Source organism: Channa argus, chromosome 14 (assembly GCF_033026475.1).
Source record: "Channa argus isolate prfri chromosome 14, Channa argus male v1.0, whole genome shotgun sequence".
Classification (NCBI taxonomy): domain Eukaryota; kingdom Metazoa; phylum Chordata; class Actinopteri; order Anabantiformes; family Channidae; genus Channa; species Channa argus.
The window spans coordinates 8,830,424-8,849,661 of record NC_090210.1 but is presented as its reverse complement, the minus strand read 5'-3'; the positions used below and the strand labels follow the sequence as shown (position 1 = coordinate 8,849,661).

General features: G+C 39.0%; 2 protein-coding genes across 4 annotated transcripts; one reads left to right on the top strand and one right to left on the bottom strand.

Annotated features, from left to right (window-relative positions):
• Positions 1-1,034: 1,034 nt before the first annotated feature.
• Positions 1,035-5,067, bottom strand: LOC137098427 (nucleolin-like). Its single transcript, XM_067474650.1, has 12 exons — positions 5,037-5,067; positions 4,830-4,940; positions 4,609-4,704; positions 4,264-4,380; positions 3,416-3,478; positions 2,701-2,841; positions 2,357-2,483; positions 2,062-2,213; positions 1,823-1,952; positions 1,613-1,743; positions 1,377-1,503; positions 1,035-1,281 (listed from the first exon to the last, which is right to left on the bottom strand). Exons 1-12 carry the CDS (start codon positions 5,065-5,067, stop codon positions 1,035-1,037), a joined length of 1,473 nt encoding a protein of 490 aa, XP_067330751.1.
• An 843-nt stretch (positions 5,068-5,910) lies between these two features.
• gk5 (glycerol kinase 5) lies at positions 5,911-18,971 on the top strand. Of its 3 annotated transcripts, none has more exons than XM_067473864.1 (17): positions 5,911-6,056; positions 6,304-6,637; positions 6,773-6,866; positions 7,933-8,008; positions 8,144-8,237; positions 8,410-8,541; positions 9,053-9,128; positions 9,330-9,391; positions 9,482-9,555; positions 9,761-9,821; positions 10,567-10,693; positions 10,775-10,879; positions 15,294-15,388; positions 15,875-15,978; positions 16,068-16,127; positions 16,425-16,558; positions 17,202-18,971. In XM_067473864.1, the coding sequence occupies exons 2-17, from the start codon at positions 6,512-6,514 to the stop codon at positions 17,372-17,374; spliced, it is 1,593 nt and encodes a 530-aa protein (XP_067329965.1). In that variant the 5' UTR covers positions 5,911-6,056; positions 6,304-6,511; the 3' UTR covers positions 17,375-18,971. The 3 variants fall into 3 exon arrangements, with proteins under 3 accessions (XP_067329965.1, XP_067329966.1, XP_067329967.1); XM_067473865.1 differs by having other exon boundaries at positions 16,425-16,554; positions 17,202-17,375; XM_067473866.1 differs by lacking the exon at positions 6,773-6,866.
• Positions 18,972-19,238: the final 267 nt, after the last annotated feature.

The window sequence follows — 19,238 nt, the reverse complement described above, 5'->3', positions numbered from 1 at the left end:
TGGGAAACACTGCTGCTTATCACCTGCTAATACCCTCCCTACTGTGAAGCATGGCAGTGACAGCATCATGCCATGGCTGTGCTTCTCAACAGTAGAGACAGAAATACTTGTGGCGCAACCAAGTGGCGCAACCAAACCCCACACTCGAGACCTACAGTGAAGGTGGTAGTTCACAGACACTTGCCATCCAATCTGAAGAGACATGAAAGGCTCTGCTCGGGAGAGTTGAATAAATAAAGATTGAAGAGACCTACCCCAAGAATAACTGTTGCCAAAGAGGCTTCTACTATGTACTGAATAAAGAGTGATTCGCCATTTTTTATTTGTTTGTTCGTTTTTAACATTTAGGTTTCTGATTTTTGCATTAGCTATTTTGATTTCTAGGAACATATTTTCACTTTGTTATTATGGGTCTAAGTATTGACTGATGGGCAACCATTACCGTTTTCAGCATTTAAAATTTAATTTGCAGGACAAAAGCATTCAAACATGAACAGGTGTAAATACCTTCTAAAATAACTACAGTAATTTACATATACACATTTTTAAAAGCCCTGATTTTTTGCCTTTATTGGGACAGCACAACAAACTAAACACATCAGATAACTTGATATGGCGACTACAGAAACTGCAAACAGCAGCCAATTTACTCATCCAGCAGACACAGGGAAACATTAACATTTCTTTCAAGTCCTGTTTGTGTTCACCAGATTAATACAAGTCCAACATTCACTTTCTGTTTTGGTCTGCACTCAGCCCTAGTGGGAAATATCTAAATGTTCTAGCAGCTAAATGCTGTACTATGTCCCCAAGCTGAGTAGGTTGTGTACGGTGGGTTTGCAGAGCATTTTTACTGAAAACAGTGGCCTGTTGTGTTTGGGAACAATACAATGAAACCTGTGCAACTGAACCAAAACATTAAAAGGTGTGGTCCACAAGCCAGAACAATGAGGTGAAAGATGGTAAAAGCGACTCTTAATCACATTACAGAATCTCTTTTGACCCATTTGTAACACTAATAAGCCTTCATCATACTAGTAAAGCATAGTGTTACCTCCTCTGCTGCCTTTTCCACCTCTGGGTCCCCCATGTCCAGCTAACCGACCTGGAGGCTGTCCACCAGGACGTGCCTCCAAGCCTTCTCTGGCACCTTGGAGGCCTCTTTTATCCTTATGTTTTGCATAAGCTACAGTCACTTTGCTGCCGTCTATTTCACAGTCCTCCATGGCTTCTTTGACAGCTTTGCAATTTTCTTCACTCTCAAAATCCACAAAACCAAACCTGAAAAAAAATAAGATTTTGTACAGCAGACTTCCAGAATAAGGTAAAAACTTTAACATTTAGACAATTAAGACTGTAACTTTGTATTACCCCACCTCTTTGAGACGCCTGTGTCTTTATCTACAATGACTCTCGCACTCAGGGCCCCTTCAAAAGCACTTTTAAGAGTCTCTGCACTTGTCTTCTCAGCGAGACCCATTATAATTAGTGTTTTTAGTTGAACTAAAAAGGAGGAGAACAAAAGTTACATTTAACTATAGTTATAGTGACCTTTAAAACACCTGAATTGTAAGTTTCTCTTTCAATAATATCAACTGGTAGCATCACACACCCTTCGCATTTTCTGACTTCTTCTTTTCACAAAATTGGACTTGGACCGCCTTTTTGCAGATCTTAATGCTTTGGGATGACTGCAAGGCTTTTTCAGCATCTACCACTGTTGCAAACTCCACGAAAGCAAATCTGCAGAGAAACACAGATGTTTATTGAGAATATTTAAATTGTTTCTTCACAAAAGGTAGTCCAGTGTACATGTACTTACCCTCTTGGCTTGCCTTCATTTTGAGGCATATTAACACTCACAGCATTCTGAAAGGCCTCCCTGAGTGTTTTTTCTGTTACATTGTAAGACAATTTGTTCACAAATAAGGTATTGTTTGGAGGAACTGCAGCTGTAAGAAAGAAGAAAAATCTTTTGTGAGTACAGGTCAATTGCAAAATCTAAGGCTAGTTCAGATTTAAAAATATTATAGAGACACATACAAATGCCAGGTGAGTTACCTTTTGTGTTGTTGTCCTCATTGTTAGCCTTGGTGACTTTTGTTTCTCCCACATTGTCCAGAATCAAAACCCGGCCCTGGATTTTGACACCTTGTTTTTTCTGCAGAACCTTCCTAGCAATGGTTTTATTTCTAAACTCCACAAAAGCAATACTGTGGAAAAAAAGAAATTTTATACATCAAAAATATATACTATGTAATTTGAATGTGTAAACATAGCTCTATTAAAAAGACACATACACAAATAATACAATCCATTAACACCACTGGGTAGGTAAGACCTTTTTAATACTCACCCTTTGCTTGGACTTTTAGTTCCACCAGGAAAGCGGACAGCAATGGCTTTATGAAAGATTTTCAGAATCTGTTTTTTTGTGGTGTTGTATGGGATGTTCCTCAGGAACAAACATCTGGCGTCTTTGACTGCCAAATACGGGAGAGGTCTCAAATTAGATCAAATGTTATGTCTTATGTTACATGATTATATAATGCTTTATATTCCCAGATCCCATTAGAAAAATTATTCAAGCAGTTGTAGAAAAAAAAAATCATGTTTTAAAAACAGTCAATGGCTTCGTTTCAGCACAGAGACAAGTTGCACATGATTTAAATTACACTGTAATTATACAGTTAGAGTTACCTTTTTTGTCCACCAAAGGAGCTTTCATCTTCACCTTGTCCTCAATTTTGACCTTAGCTTTAGCCATCCTCATTGGCTTATCAAGGATCATCTCTCCATTTAACATCAAAGCTTTGGTCAAGTCCAACTCTGAGGCCAAGTCTACATATGCAAATTTTCTACAACATCACAGTTAACTTTGTATCAACATCAAATGCATCAACTACAGGTTTACTGCACAAAAATAATATTACATTTACAACTACTCACCTTGAATGGTCTAGTCTGATGTTTTGAACAAGAATACTTTGTCTCATTAAGTAACTTGATAATGAATCAATAATTTCTTCAGATGTTTTGGAGCGGTTCAGGTTGCCAACAAAAAGACAGAAACCTAAAACAAAATGAGAAGAAAATGTAAAAGTGCAAAATCTTATAAGGAAGTAAAGCATTTACAAAAAATACAGTGGCCTAGTACACTCCGTAGTCTGTAGAGACTCAGAAATTAACATTTCTTAGCAGCTAAAATAGTTTTCAGGAATTATCACAAATGTTACTTAAGAAGCCTGATGTGAACTAAAGTGGCTCCATTTATTATATTTAAAATCTGATCTTGCAGGTGCTAGTAAAACGAAAGCAGGTGTGACATTGGGAGAAAGACAGTGAGTAAATGGACAAATTATTTTACCACAGTCTGGCCTTAAGGTTGTGTAACATCGTTATTTTGATTTCATACCATCATTGATGATCTTTGATGGGGACAGCTCAACATCAGAGTCTGACTTCCGTTTCCGTTTTACTGCAACAGAGAGAGAATGTGTGAGGTGGTTAAAATATAACATGACATATGCTTAAAAAAAATAAAGTCCTCATTTTCCCGTTTTTGGTTCCATACATCTGCCATTGTTTGTAAAAAAAATGTTTTTAATAATTTCAGAATATCGTGTATCACACTGATATTTGTCTCCAGAATTAACTTCACACAAATCGGGTAAGTGCTTCCTTAAAGGTTGTGTTACAGGAAGAGTTTACAATAGCAAGACAATTTGATACTTCAGGGTCTGAAATTAATTCATTTTATTTTAGACGAAAGCTGTTTTAAACTGTACAGGTTTTGATAAAAATGAATGATGGGCTTTATATATTCCAGTATCCAGTTCCATAAATTACAGTGTTTAAAAGACTCACTCATTTTGTAGTACACATAGGCAAAATGTTGAAAGGCATGCCACTTATATACAGTTATGTTCATTTTTTAAATTGATTTCCAAAGACTCACATTATTGCCTATAATGATTTGCAAATAGGACAGTGAAAAATTGAAGCAGGCAATTTAATCATTGACATCTACACTGTAGCTCTCTTTACCTGCTTTGTCTTTACCAGTCATCCGTTCACTTCTATCATTTCCCTGTTTAATAGGATCACTATTTTCTTCCTCATTCATCTTCATACAGGTTACTGACAGAGTACTTTCATTTTTCTCAGTGACTGTGTCCATCTTAGATTCTGAAGAGGAAAATCCATTAGTTCACTGCTCAGAATTTCACTCACAAATTGTTTTCATTGTAGTTCCACCATTACCTTGTTCATCTGCGATGTCCTCAATCTCTTGCTCCATCTTTGCTTCTGGATTCTCACTGTGAGCACTTTCTGTGCATTCTATTGCATCAGCTGAAGAGGCTGCCTGAGCCTGTGCTTCTGAAAGATTTATTATACTATTCAGAGACAGAAAACCTGCTAGAACCTATTGTAACTGCTGGGAATGAAATCTGACCACAACTTCCATACTTCAAAAAGACCACTTAAATCTTTTGGAGTCCACTTTTTTAACATTAGAGTTGCATTTCTTTAGTTTAATAAATAAAGGCTAATGTCACATCTGAACAATTAATGATTAATGCAATAGTTACTTGTTAACTGACTTACCATTACCCATCATGTCTTTGGTACTCATCTGATCACTGGTAGTGATTCCTCTTTTAAAATCAATATCCTCTTTTCCCGTATTCTTCTTCAAGGACCCTGTTACAAAGAGTATGCTCCTTTTTACTTCAATGACAGTGTCCAGCAAAAAATATAAAGATGCAAATTCTTTACTAGCGTTGTTTAGATTATCAGTCGGATATCATGTGTAATGTTTTCAGTACCTTGCTCATCTTTATCTTTCTCATCCTGCTTCATATATGAGCTTTCAGTGGGAGAATCCTCCTCTGTCCCGACTGTTTGTTCAGCTGACAAGACAGCTTCAATCTCCCCTTCTGAAAAACATCAGTAATTGAAGACTTGTTGTTATCGGGATTCAAACCAAATGCAGTTGTTCAATTTAAATTCACATTTTTTGAAAATAAAAAAACTTGCTACTGTCATCTCCTTCCACACCTTCATTTGTCACAATTTTGCTTTGTTGTTTTCTATGTCTTGCAGTCTGAAAGAAAAAAAAACAGGTTTAGAAAACCACGACCCTAACACCCAGGGGTGCACCTAAAAGTGAATTCCAATTTGATGAATTAGTCCCCTTATTCTGATTATTTACGTTATAAAATTAAAGAATGTAACAGATTAACATTGTGACTATAACCAATTCCCAGAGACCAAGGTGTCTTCGTTGAAACAAAAATAACCATATATTTACAAGAAAAGCAAAACCTCACATTAGACAAGCTTACACCACTAATGTTATGTCATTCCGCTTTAAAAAATTATAATAAGACACCCAAGTAATATTATATATCATATTCTGTGACCGATTTGTTTTATTTAACCTTTATCGTGAACGAAACATGATCACTTTAACAGGATTCTGTGTTTTAGAGATAACTGCGTTTTTTGATAAGTAAGATCATTTTCTAATATATACGTTTCTCTAATACAGTAATGTAGCACATAACTAGTACCCAGACATAACTATCAATAAATACAAACTGATATGTTAAACAAAAAAGTTAAACCCAAAGTATAACTCTGGGCTGGTGATCTTCACAGCGAAGCTAAATCGACAGTTAGCTAACTTTTCATTAGATGATTTGCAGCTAACAAGATCAATCAACGATGAGCTAGCGTTAATAAAAATGAATTAAATGCACGTTACAGCCTGGCTGGTATACATGTAATTAAATGGCATTCTTACATCTGTCTTTGCCATAGATTTTGTCACAAAAGCCACCGTAGGTATAACTAGGAATAGCCGGTGAATACGCGTGTGCACAGCACAAAACATCCACATGTAACTGCTTTAAACTAAGCACTGCGCACGCGCATGCTACTACGGGTGCCGGCAAGAAGGGGCGCCTTTGGTCAGTTTGCGTAATTTAACTATCGATTTTAGAATCTACCTCCAACCCTTCGATTTTTCGGCTAATATGAGCAGATATTGGGTAAATATTGAACAGTATTGATGAAAGTACCAATTCAGAATGATTTCGAAGCTACTAACACGCTTAGTTAACCACATTTTCTGATTGCTAGTTAGCTTAACAGAGCTAGTGGCCAAATCACGTAACTCATTCAGTTAAAGCTAACGCAACTTAGCGTTATGTGTTATCTGAATCATTTTAGATTTTACTTTGACTGAAGAAGATTAATAACTGTCAAATGTTACACATTGTTTGTATTTGTGTTCAGAATGAGAAACCAACATCCGCGATGTGTTGACACGGACAATCAGAACTGTGACTGGACTTTGCAGAAATCGCGGTCCGAAGGTCGAGTTCCAACCCAAACAAGAGAGAGACCCAGTGAAAACAAGGTATTAACCGCCCCGGCTGGAAATGAGACCAGTATGAGCTGACTGTGGAGGACTGTTTGCGAGAATACTTGCACAAACTTCTCAATGGGAAGTCAGAGGAACGGATTCAACAAAGAAAGCTTCATTTTGTCAGTGGACGTTGGGACAACATCAATCAGATGTCATGTCTATGACAAGGGGGCAAAAATCCGAGGATCGTGCACCACGAAGGTTTTTATCTCCTCTTTATCTGTTTGATTTTTATTTCTCCTAAGCAGCTCCTCCTGCATAATTCACTTTATGCAATCTACTACGTTATTTTGAGACTGATTTTTAAGTTTGATACTCTGGTCAAACTGTCTCCAGGTTATTCTCTTATATCCAGAGGTGGGACATGTGGAAATGAGGCCAGATGCACTATGGAAAGGGTTTATCTCTGTGGTCAAAGGAGCTGTGCAAGGTACAGTTTGATCACTTGATGCTACTTCTTCTTTTCAGAATCATAACGAGTCAGGCTGGAAGTTGCACATTATTAGGCACACCCTATGACAAATGAATACCATAGGTCAGGCAAAAACTGTATTCACATCCTGGAATACCAGATCTTCAGGCACAACTGATTAGTCTACATTCAGGGCAAGCCAGTAAAGCAACACAGCAATAATAAACACATACTTATATTTTGTTAAGAAAGGCCTGCAAAGGTGTTCAAGTAATAATATGCACCTAAATATCTGGAAGAAGGACTGACCATTCAGTTGGAAGTTCAGTATTAGTGTTAAATAATTTATTTTTGACCCAAGTAGGGGTATCAGGCCATGCTATTTTGAACCTGGGGGGACCCCTAATAAGCAGCCCTGTTTTCTAACCTTAACCAGTTATATGGATGTGATGGAGGGGTCATCTAATCTTTTCATAGACACAACTACAAGGTGTCAGTGTCATAGACTAAACACAATCAGTCAGACATCTTTTGTAACCCCATGTTAGCCAGGAAACCTGCCTGGTCAAACATTTTGTTTACAATTTATCTCAACGTTTGTTTGTTGGGGGTTAGAGTTGCTTTCTGAGCTGTTGTTTAATTAGATCACGTTATTTTGAAATGTCAAATATTGTTTTGTCCATAACACATTAGAAACCATTAATTTCTTTATTTTCATTTCCTATACATGTGTATTTGAACAGTTGACCAGAGCAGGGGGCAGCACTGTGGTGGAGTGGTCAGTGCTGCCACCTCACAGCTACAAGGTCTCCGGGTTAAATATACCTGGTGCCTGTGACCTTTCTGTGTGGAGTTTGCATGTTCCCTCTGTGCCTCTGTGAGTTATCTTTGGGTACTCAAATTTCCTTTCCAGTGGAAAGACATGCTTTAATACCTAATCCAGGGAATCAGCAGTAGGCAGTGCAGGGTTAGTTGGAAAACAAGCGTAGCAGTCGTCCTTGAGGACCAGGATTAAACTCAAACTCAAATGATTATATCCTCACTGAATGTGGCTTCTAAAGAAAAGTGCGCATGTGTGCTCCAGATGCAGGAATACAAATGCGTCAGATAGAGGCCCTTGGCATCTCAACTCAACGAGGAACCTTTACAACATGGGACAGGTAAATTAAAAATATTTATATTACTTTAGATTACATCAGTCTAGATGACTTGTAGGGAAACTTGGAAAACAACACTGTTTGAAAAAACCTTTTTAATATTTATTTTGCATTGACTTCCTCTCTTTATTTCTGAAGGAAAACTGGAGTTCCCTTCCATAACTTTATCAGCTGGCAGGATCAGAGGGCTGCAGACCTGGTAAAGTCCTGGAACAGATCCTGCACCATGAAAGTGAGTTTTTTACTGTTTGATATCTCTACTTTAATCAATGATTTTCTTTGGAGAAAATGTTACATAAAATACTGATGGGAGTTGACGAAGTGGTAGATATGTAATCAGCCTTGAATAACCAGCACTTTTCCAACATACATTACCGCTTTCATTCTTTTTATAACCACCTCAGGCAATCCATGGCACAATGAAGATGCTGTACTTTCTGACCAGGCAGAAGAGGTTGCTTGCTGCGAGTCTTATTGTCTTCTCCACTCAGCATGTCACCTTTCGCCTTGTCTGGGCCCTAACACACTATAAGCAGGTGTGTGTATGTGTCCAGGCTGACGTTTAAACAAGTTACTGTTGTGAACCTTGAGCAGCTGGTATGCAAGTTATCCTTGGCAAACACTGTTACTTTGGTTTTGGCATGAACCTCTGTTTACATGAAGTCACAGTGGATAATGATGCAAAAAATAAAAAAAAAAATAGCATTTTTACAGTGAATATAATAAACTGAATGCAGAAATGGTGTGCACTGAAATGTTAAAACTGAGTAAAGAGCTTGGTTTCTGTTAATAGCATATGGACATTTAACAGATTAGAGTCCTTTGTCTTTTCATTAATTGTAGTTATTATAAAAACAAGCCTTTTGGGATACATACCTACTTGGTGCAGTACACCGCAGAGCATACAACTAAACCCATCCAGTGTATATCTAGTAAAGGGTTTACCGTTTAAAAAGACAAGGGCAAATAAAACCATAAAACTACTTCAAACTTGGAGATGCTGTATTATCATTGGCTTCTCCTTTCTGCATCATGTTTCTCCTAAAGGTTCATCAGGCGGTAGCTGAAGGTAATTGCTGCTTTGGAACAATAGATACCTGGCTTTTGTTCAAGCTCACAAAAGGTAGGTTTTGGAATCATGTAGATACCATGTCCCCATGAGTACAAATTGTTTTTTACACTATACCAAAATATGATTTGTCTGGGGAATTGGATTTCAGCTCAAACCGCTTCTAACACGATTTTAAGGATCAGAGCCAGCTATCTCTTAAAAGAGGGGAGAACTTTTTTTTAATATTCCTTTGTGTTATTCTATCATTTAAAGGACACATCCATGCTACAGACTACTCTAATGCCAGCTCTACAGGGATTTTTGACTCATATCAGGTTTGGTGTATTTCATCCTATATTTACTCTATCTGTAATTGGTGTGACTTATTTTTTTCACATTCCTGTATTGTGACTTTTCCTTCACAGATGTGTTGGAGTGGCTTCCTGTGCTCTCTTGTTTCTCTGCCTCTCTCTATTTTCCCCAAAGTAGAAAATACAGGGTCAGTCAATCATTACCTTAAAATTCCAACTCACTTAGACAGTAAAATACACTACTCTACACCATAAATGACTTGTGAGTCACAATAGAAAATGACCAGGGACCACAGCTTTAAATAAATATGACTGTCACATTTCAGTCACAGTATATTTTATATCTTAACAAATATCTGCCATCTCTGGTTTGTCCCCCGTGCCCCCCACTAGCCATGACTTTGGATCCACAGACCCATCTATCTTTGGTGTGCCTATTCCCATCATGTCAGTGGTGAGTTGTTAAAGTGCTGGCATCATACACTCTGTTATCTTTGTCATTATGATAAAAAACATTTATTGCAACATTCTCATCCTGTTAATGTCTGGGGGTCAAAACCATTATGTTGTAACAAGGATATTTATTAGGGGTATGTAGTTATCAGTAGGAGGAAACGTGGCTTGTATAGAAGTGTTTTAGTCAAAACAGAATATTTAAAATGTTAAAAGAATACAAATGAATACAAACCTTAATACTGTCATAAGTTTCCTTTCGACTGTGAGGTCAGGGTCGCCACAGCGGATCATTTGTCCGCATGTTGATTTGTCAGTTTTTAAACCAGATGCCCTTCCTGACGCAGCTGGGGATAGTGATGGGCTGTTCAATGTCTTACCCAGTGACTTCAACATGTGGTTGGGAAGAGCGGAGCGTGAACCTCCAACCTTATGGTCATAGGTTTAGTTGGCCATTCTACCAACTGAGCCACTGCCACCACTAATACTTTCATAATAAATGTGGTTGATACTACAGCTACTTTGTGGTTAAGTCTAAAAACAAACCAAGCCGTATAAAACGCCATGAATCGAGCAAAGAGTTGAAACAGACATAAATTTAGACATCATACAGTTAGACTTTTACAGCCTCTTACAACCACTGGGACCCTTAGTGAAATCCTACACTGTCCATTATTAGGGACCATATGGGTTTTAGACATTTAAATTGTTGCTCTTTTATAACGAAACACTTCTCTTGTATGTAGATTGCTGACCAGCAGGCAGCCATGTTTGGAGAGTGTTGCTTCGATGTTGGTGATGTGAAGATCACCATGGGAACAGGCACCTTCATGGACATCAACACTGGGACCAAACCACATACCTCTGTAGCAGGTAAAGAAAAATACACACACAAGAAGATAATTCTGTCCAAATTTGTCCATACCAGTGCATTACAAAATGTTTTAAATGTAGGTCTGTATCCTCTCGTGGGATGGAAGATTGGACCTGAAGTGGTATATCTTGCAGAGGGTAATGCTGCAGACACAGGCACTGCCATCAAATGGGCACAGGAGCTAGGTAAGCATGGCTTCTTTTTATGCTTATTTGTATTTGAAAGGGAAAGTATGGAAGATGGAAGTCTATATACTAAAGTAGTGACAAAACTAAAGTCAATATGGATGTTGACAAACCCTTATGTTAAATGGTTTATCTTAACAAAAGATGTTGCTCACATCTTTCTAAAGCCTAATTTTTGGTTAAGCATAAAAGCAAATGTACAGAATACTTTTGTGCTCTGATCCAAACATTATCTCCTTACTATTTAACATGATTCTTGAATAGATGGTAGTGGGGTTACTTAGCCCACCTGTGGTGCTGTCCGAGTGCACAGGCTCAGCACATTTTTGCATGATTTGCCTTTAATTAATTTACATTTTTGAAGGCGCTTGAAGATTCAGTCATCAGTAAAGTGTCATGCAGCAGCAATAAAAGCACACAGAATTGTCATCGTTGTTATATTAAAATTTAATGGGCTCATAGATTCACAATGTGAACTCCTGCATTGATGCGTAAAAAAACATCCCACCTTAAAAGTTGCCTTTTAACAGCTGTAGCTATGTTGCTAGCTAATGATAACTAGCAATAAGTTAAAATAAATTAGTTTGTGAAAAAGTTTTGCGTTATGCTTTCATAGATGAGCAGAATTACTGCAATCATACCTTATGCTGATAATGTTGCTTTATTTGCTCAGCCCAAGTAAGTAGATTTAATCTTTTCCAAATACAAACTACTCTCTGTTTGTTTGTCTTGCTACACTGCTGCATCTGTGCCATGTGGAAGTAAGCTTTGTGACACAGAAATAACAATAGAGCTTTGTAAGAAATTATTTTTCTATTGTCCTATGATACTGTAAATATCGGCATATCTCACAGCCCTAGTTTTACAGTCTTCTGCTCATCTTATTAAAGCAGTTTTGACAGCTCTGATAAGCCAATTGTATACTGCTTCAGCAGCAGACACCATACACGCAAAGTTAGAAACTGTTCAGTAAACATAGTGCAGCATTTAGCAACTTCTTCTTTTCCTTTCAGCTGTTCCCTTTCAGGGGTCGCCACAGCGAATCATGTGCCTCCATCTAACTCTATCCTCTGCATCCTCTTCACTCACACCAACTAACTTCATGTCCTCCCTCACTACATCCATAAATCTCCTCTTTGGTCTTCCTCTAGATCTACTGCCTGGCAGCTCCAACCTCAGCATCCTTCTACAGATATATTCACAATGTCTTCTCTGAACATGTCCGAACCACCTCAATCTGGCCTCTCTGACTTTATCTCCAAAACATCTAACATGAGCTGTGCCTCTGATGTACTCATTCCTGATCCTGTCCATCCTCGTCACTCCCAAAGAGAAGCTCAACATCTTAAGCTCTGCTACCTCTAGCATTGCCTCCTGTCTTTTCTTCAGTGCCACTGTCTCTAAGCCGAACAACATCGCTGGTCTCACCACCGTCTTGAACACCTTTCCTTTCATTCTCGCTGATACTTTGTTATCACACAACACACCTGACACTTTTCTCCACCCGTTCCAACCTGCCTGCACTCGCCTCTTCACCTCTTTTCCACACTCTCCGTTGCTCTGAACCGTTGACCCTAAGTACTTAAAGTCCTGCACTTTCTTCACCTCTGCTCCCTGTAACCTCACCGTTCCCCCTGGGTCCCTCTCATTGACACACATGTATTCTGTCTTGCTGCAGCTAAGCTTCATTCCTCTGTTTTCCAGAGCAGACCTCCACCTCTGTAGATTTTCCTCCACCTGCTCTCTGCTCTCACTACAAATCACAATGTCATCTGCAAACATCATAGTCCATGGAGATTCTTGTCTAACCTCATCTGTCAGCCTGTCCATCACCAGAGCAAACAAGAAGGGGCTCAGAGCCGATTCATGATGCAGACCCACCTCCACCTTGAACTCTTCTGTCACGCCTACAGCACACCTCACCACTGTCTTACAGGTCTCATACATGTCCTGCACCACTCTAACATATTTCTCTGCCACTCCAGACGTCCTCATACAATACCACAGTTCCTCTCTCGGCACCCTGTCATACGCTTTCTCTAAATCTACGAAGACACAATGCAACTCCCTATGACCCTCTCTGTACTTGTCCATCAGCATCCTCAAAGCAAATACTGCATCTGTTGTACTCTTTCTAGGCATGAAACCATATTGCTCCTCCCAAATGCTCACCTCTGCCCTTAGCCTAGCTACTCTTTCCCAGAACTTCATTGTGTGGCTCATCAGCTTTATTCCTCTGTAGTTGCCGCAGCTTTGCACATCTCCCTTGTTCTTAAAAATTGGCACCAGTACACTTCTCCTCCAGTCCTCTGGCATCCTCTCACTCTCCAAGATCTTGTTAAACAAACTAGTCAGAAACTCTACTGCCACCTCTCCTAGACACTTCCATTTCTCCACAGGTTGTCATCAGGACCAACTGCCTTTCCACTCTTCATCCTCTTCAACGCCCTCCTCACTTCACTCTTACTAATCTTTGCTACTTCCTGCTCCACACCAGTCACCTCTTCTACTCTTCGTTCCCTTTCATTTTCCTCGTTCATCAACTCTTCAAAGTACTCCTTCCATCTTCCCATCACACTCCTGGCATCTGTCAATACATTTCCATCCTTATCTTTAATCACCCTAATCTGCTGCACATCCTTCCCATCTCTATCTCTTTGTCTGGCTGACCTGTACAAATCCGCCTCTCCCTCTTTAGTGTCCAACCTAGCTTACAAGTCCTCATATGCTCTTTGTTTGGCCTTTGCCACCTCTACCTTCACCTTATGCTGTATCTCCCTGTACTCCTGTCTACTCTCTTCAGTTCTCTCAGTGTCCCACTTCTTCTTAATTAACCTCTTTCTCTGTATACACTCCTGAACTTCCTCGTTCCACCACCAAGTCTCCTTGTCCACTTTCCTCTTTCCAGATGACACACCGAGTACCCTCCTACCTGTCTCCCTGATCAAATTAGCTGTAGTGGTCCAGTCATCTGGAAGCACCTCCAAACCACCCAGAGTCTGTCTCAGCTCCTCCCCTAAAACTACACAACATTCTTCCTTTTTCAACTTCCACCACTTCGTCCTCTGCTCTGCCTTAGTCCTCTTCATCTTCCTCACCACCAGCATCATTTTACACACCACCATCCTGTGTTGTCTGGCTACACTCTCCCCTACCAATGCTTTACAGTCACTGATCTCTTTCAGATTACAGCGTCTACCTGAGTGCTTCTACCCCCGCTCTTGTACGTCACCCTATGTTCCTGCCTCTTCTGAAAGAAAGTGTTAACAACGGCCATTTCCATCCTCTTTGCAAAGTCAACCACCATCTGACCTTCTGCATTCCTGTCCTGAAGACCAAACCTGCCCATAACAGTCTCATCACCTCTGTTCCCTTCACCTACATGCCCATTGAAATCTGCAACAATAACCACTCTCTCACCTCTGGGGATGCTCTGCATCACTTCATCTAACTCGCTCCAGAATTTCTCCTTCTCTTCTAACTCACATCCTACCTGTGGGGCATAACCACTCACAACATTGAACGTAACCCCTTCAATTTCCAGCTTCAGACTCATCAACCTGTCTGATACTTTTTTCACCTCTAGAACATTCCTCACCAACTCCTCTTTCAGTATAACTCCTACTCCATTTCTCTTCCTATCTGACCCATGGTAGAACAACTTGAACCCTGCTCCTAAGCTTCTAGCCTTGCTACCTTTCCACCTGGTCTCCTGGACACACAGTATGTCCACCTTCCTTCTCTGCATCATGTCGATCAACTCTCTAGCCTTCCCTGTCATAGTACCAACATTCAAAGTCCCTACTGTCAGTCCTACATTCTTGGCTTTCCTCTTCTCTCTCTGCCTACGAACACACCTTCCTCCTCTTCTTCTTCGTCTTCGACCAACAGTAGTCCAATTTCCACGGGTACCCTGTAGGTCAACAGCACCGGTGGCGGTCGCTGTTAACCCGGGCCCCGACTGATCCGACAGGAAGTCATTGTCACGATTTGCATGTTTGATTTGGCATGTGTTTTACATCGGATGCCCTTCCTGCCACAACCCTCATCATTTATCCAGACTTGGGACTGGCACAAGAAGACACTGGCTTGTGCCCCCTTCGGTTGCATTTGCAGCATTTAGCAACTAAAACAGATATTGCCCTCTGGAATGGGAGACCAGAAATAGATCTGAAGGGAAGAACTAACATCATACATCTGTTAGGTGGCCAGAAACTCAATGAGAACATTCGTCCATTTTTTTATAATGTCAGACAATAGTCAGCATTGTTAATCAGGGTTGTGTTTTCAGTATGTTCAGCTACAAAAAATCTATTTATATATATTTAAGTCTATTCGTGTTTAAGCTAATACATACTTTACACTGAAAAAATGACTGATAGAATTGACAAATGAAACCGGTGTGTTGCCCCAGAACTCTTCTCTGACGTCCACGAGACAAGTGCCATGGCTTACAGTGTCAGTGACTCTGATGGAGTGTGCTTCGTCCCTTCTTTTAGTGGCTTACAGGTGAGTTGCACATTTTTTTATTCTATTTTTTTTTGCATCTATGGTATTGTGGTATAACATGTACATAATGTTTTATTGCAAAAAAAACATAAATGTATCTATAGTATAACAGGTGGATAGTGATTGACAGCATGTGTTCATATTTAGCCATTGCAGGTGCATTTATTTGCATTAATTTCCTTTTTGTCTCTGTAACATGGGTGTCTCTTTTTTTTTCTCTGCTCTCCCATTGTGAACTGACCTTTGTAAGTGTGTTTTCAAAATGCTTATAGTTTATATACAAAGATGTAATTGCCTCAGTTTTTAATCAAGAGCAATGTATAGTAACCAGGTAAAACAGTCTAGCTGTTCATTTTGTTTTTATAATGCAGTACCAAAGCATTTAAGCACTGTTTTCTCGAAGTTTCCTTAAACTTTGTTTCACACGGTCACTTTTTTAGTTGCAGATATTTGACGTGTTTGTGTATAAACTTTATTTATCTAAAGGCTCCTTTGAATGATCCCAAAGCTTGTGCTTCGCTCATGGGGCTCAAACCTTCAACCACCAAAAGCCATCTGGTCCGTGCCATACTGGAGTCTGTTGCCTTCAGGTGAATCATTTTGAAGCGATTGTTGTTTGTTTGTTTTTCTGTTCTTTCCCATTGTGCTAATTTATATTATTTATGTGTGTTCTTTGCAGAAATAAGCAGCTGTATGAGACCATGTTAAAAGAAACTCGCATCCCCATCACAAATATTAGGTACAGTTCACTTCTTCCAGTCAAACATATTGTGATTACATTCATGCTGTACAGGCGAGAGACCTAACATAAGACTTCGGCTATCGTCTGACCAGGAAATTCCATCTCTTTGAAATTCCAGTGTACACCACAATATTTAATCATAGGATTTGGATCTGAGCCAGCAAACAGAGTGTCAATGAAAACTGAACTGCATTAGTAGAGGCAGGACACACAATTTTATTTTGCTACAATCTATTATAGGTGTATGTTTCCCTGATACTGTTACATTACCCGGTGCTTTTTTTCCTGTCTCAGGGTGGATGGTGGAGTTTCTTCCAATGACTTTGTCATGCATCTGACTGCAGATCTATTTGGCAGAAAGATAGCCAGACCCCAACATCATGAGATGTCATGTTTGGGGGCTGCTTTTGTCGCTGGACTTGGAGTAGGTATGAAAAGACTCATTAATTGCAACATATGCAACATTGGAATTTTATTGTTTGTACTATACTTAAATAAAATACATTCTTTGGAAGAGAGATCATGTTCTCAGAGTTGCAGACCTTTGAGGTAACTGCAGCCAGATGTGTGAAGCTGTGTCTCTATTTGAGCACATCATTTGTTCAGATAAGATGTACAGAAGCTAAACTACTTAGTGTCCCTCTGTACTTTTACTGTGGTACTTCATCTTTGTCTAAAAATATTACATCACATGGTTGTTTGAAAAGTCATATTCAAAAGTCCTATTTTTGTTGTCTCTGATATGGACACAAGGAGAAAAATGAACTGTAGCTCTTTTGTTATGTAACCTGTTTTTCATTAAATTATTCACATTATGTAATTAGATTGTTAAACATTAGTCAGTGTTTAATTAAATCAAACAAACTCCATGGATTTGTTCTTGTCGTTTTATAACTGTCCCTATGCAGCTGGTGTTAAAAACTGAATGTGAGTCATGTTGGGAAGCAGTAGTTTGTCTTGGGTGATCACTTCACTTTTTCAACCAATGATGTGCAGTGTATTTTTAAATAAAATACATGAATTTATATTTTTAGGATTCCTTACTTAATGTTCTTTGCTTTGTTATTACAGGCTTCTGGAGGACCCGGGAAGAGCTGAAGAAGTTGCAGAGCACTGATGAAGTATTTTCACCCGAAGGTGCACTCAAGGCAGGTGCTGGCAGCCAGAGCCGGGAGTACATCCACGCTCTCCAGAGCTGGGAGAGAGCACTCCGGCGCTCCATGAATTGGTACAGCAAACCTTGACGGCAAGATCCAGGATTTGACCAAATGAAGATATTAGACATGAGTTTTGAGTAGTTTTGAAAGTAAACTGTTCTTTTAAAACAACAACTAATCAAGTTCAAGCATCAATTTTTGTGATTCAAAAGATCATCTTTTTCCCTTACTGTAAAACAAACTGCTGAAGGTCTCGTGCACTGACATAATGGAAGAAAGGTCCAGCACAAGTCTGCTCAAGATTAGACACCTTCACAGCTTTAAATGGCTGACCTCACACGGAATATACTATAACATTACTTGACTTCTTACTGGATTTTCTTTACCATAGTGGCCTCATTAGAAGAGTCTTTTATTTATTCCAACACACAAGTCACTGGTGCCTTTTCATATTGCAGTATAATTTCCAGTTAGAAAGATGAGTTTTAGCATATATTCCCACATGGGGGCGCTAATTAATGATTTTACAAGTATTTAATTTATTAACCTTCCTCACTAACCATGTGCCATGTGTTAGTAAAAAGCAACAGTTTAAAATCTACCTGTTTCAAGAGAATGTAAGGGCTACAAAAAATTATGTGTTGATAAATGTGTATTGAAGTTAGGAAATATGAAGCAGCTTAATTTTTCTTATCATAGATTATGTATACTAATTGTAAAACCAAATGTAATTAAACATATGGGTATTGTTTAAGTGTGTTTGGAATAAAAACTTGTATGTTTCTCTTTGTGCTAAGGATTTGCACTGGATAGTTGTAGTTTAATGGGACTCACAATTCACTTTGTAAAGAAATGAAAAGTTTAGTTGTCAGATGTTTACTGAGAATAACACGGGACATGTATGATTATGTGGGGACATATTGGAGTTTTAAATGTTTAAAAAGTCTGTAATATGAAATTATTGTGTACAACCTACCACAACTCTCATTTTGCTATGGAACCATGTTAATCATATCAGAATAACATATGTTTTGTGTTGTTAGGAAGCGGTTGATTGGGGACACAAATTGGCCAAATATGGCCTAAATTGGTAATGGAGCATGCACGCATTTCTATTCAGTGTTATATCTTCTTAGTCCATGTTGTGTAGTTTGTCCTAGCTTTTTGAATTTTAGCACAGAGACAGACACATTTGTCATATGATACTGTTTTGATTCCAGTCTTTTACTTGACCTGATGAACTCTGATGACAAAGTTGACTGTTCTAATTGTGTCATGATTAAATGTCACTTATGTGATGACTAAAAAAAAACATGCAAGCTGTGAATGTCATTGTAGGGATGTCCCACTTTCTTTGGGTGTTATTTTAAATTGTTTGATATTCTCAATACTGTAATGAAGTTTTTTCTACATGTACTTGAATTTGTTATGCAAATTGACACTGTATAATGCGGAAATTAACACCTAAGATCAATGGGCCTTTGCGGGTTGTTACATGTGAGACTTCAAAACTCTTGTACTTCATTCAGTTCTTGAATGGCAAATCTCATCCCAGGCTTATGGGAGATTACAAATAATGTGTGTCACCATAAATGTTGTTACCAAATTGCAGAAGATGTCAGGTACTTTGTATGACATGAATAGACTAGTATTAAAAACCTAAATGATCAGCAGTTGTCTTTAATGATGTGAGTGTGCCATGCTTACTTTAGGTGTTACTGACCTGGGGAGTGAACAGATGCTGCTTTAACTCCACATGGGCCCTGGGGAAATGCTGTTGTCCTGTCTGTAGAATTATCAGAAACACACTGTTAGTTGAATGCAGGGATTGCTTCCCATTGATGTGACCAACCTCACTGTGAGGGTTGCTATGGTAGCTCTGGGATGGAGTGACTGAGAACAAATGGGGTGTGTATTCTTGCTCATGGTGCTGGTATGGTGAAGGGGGTGC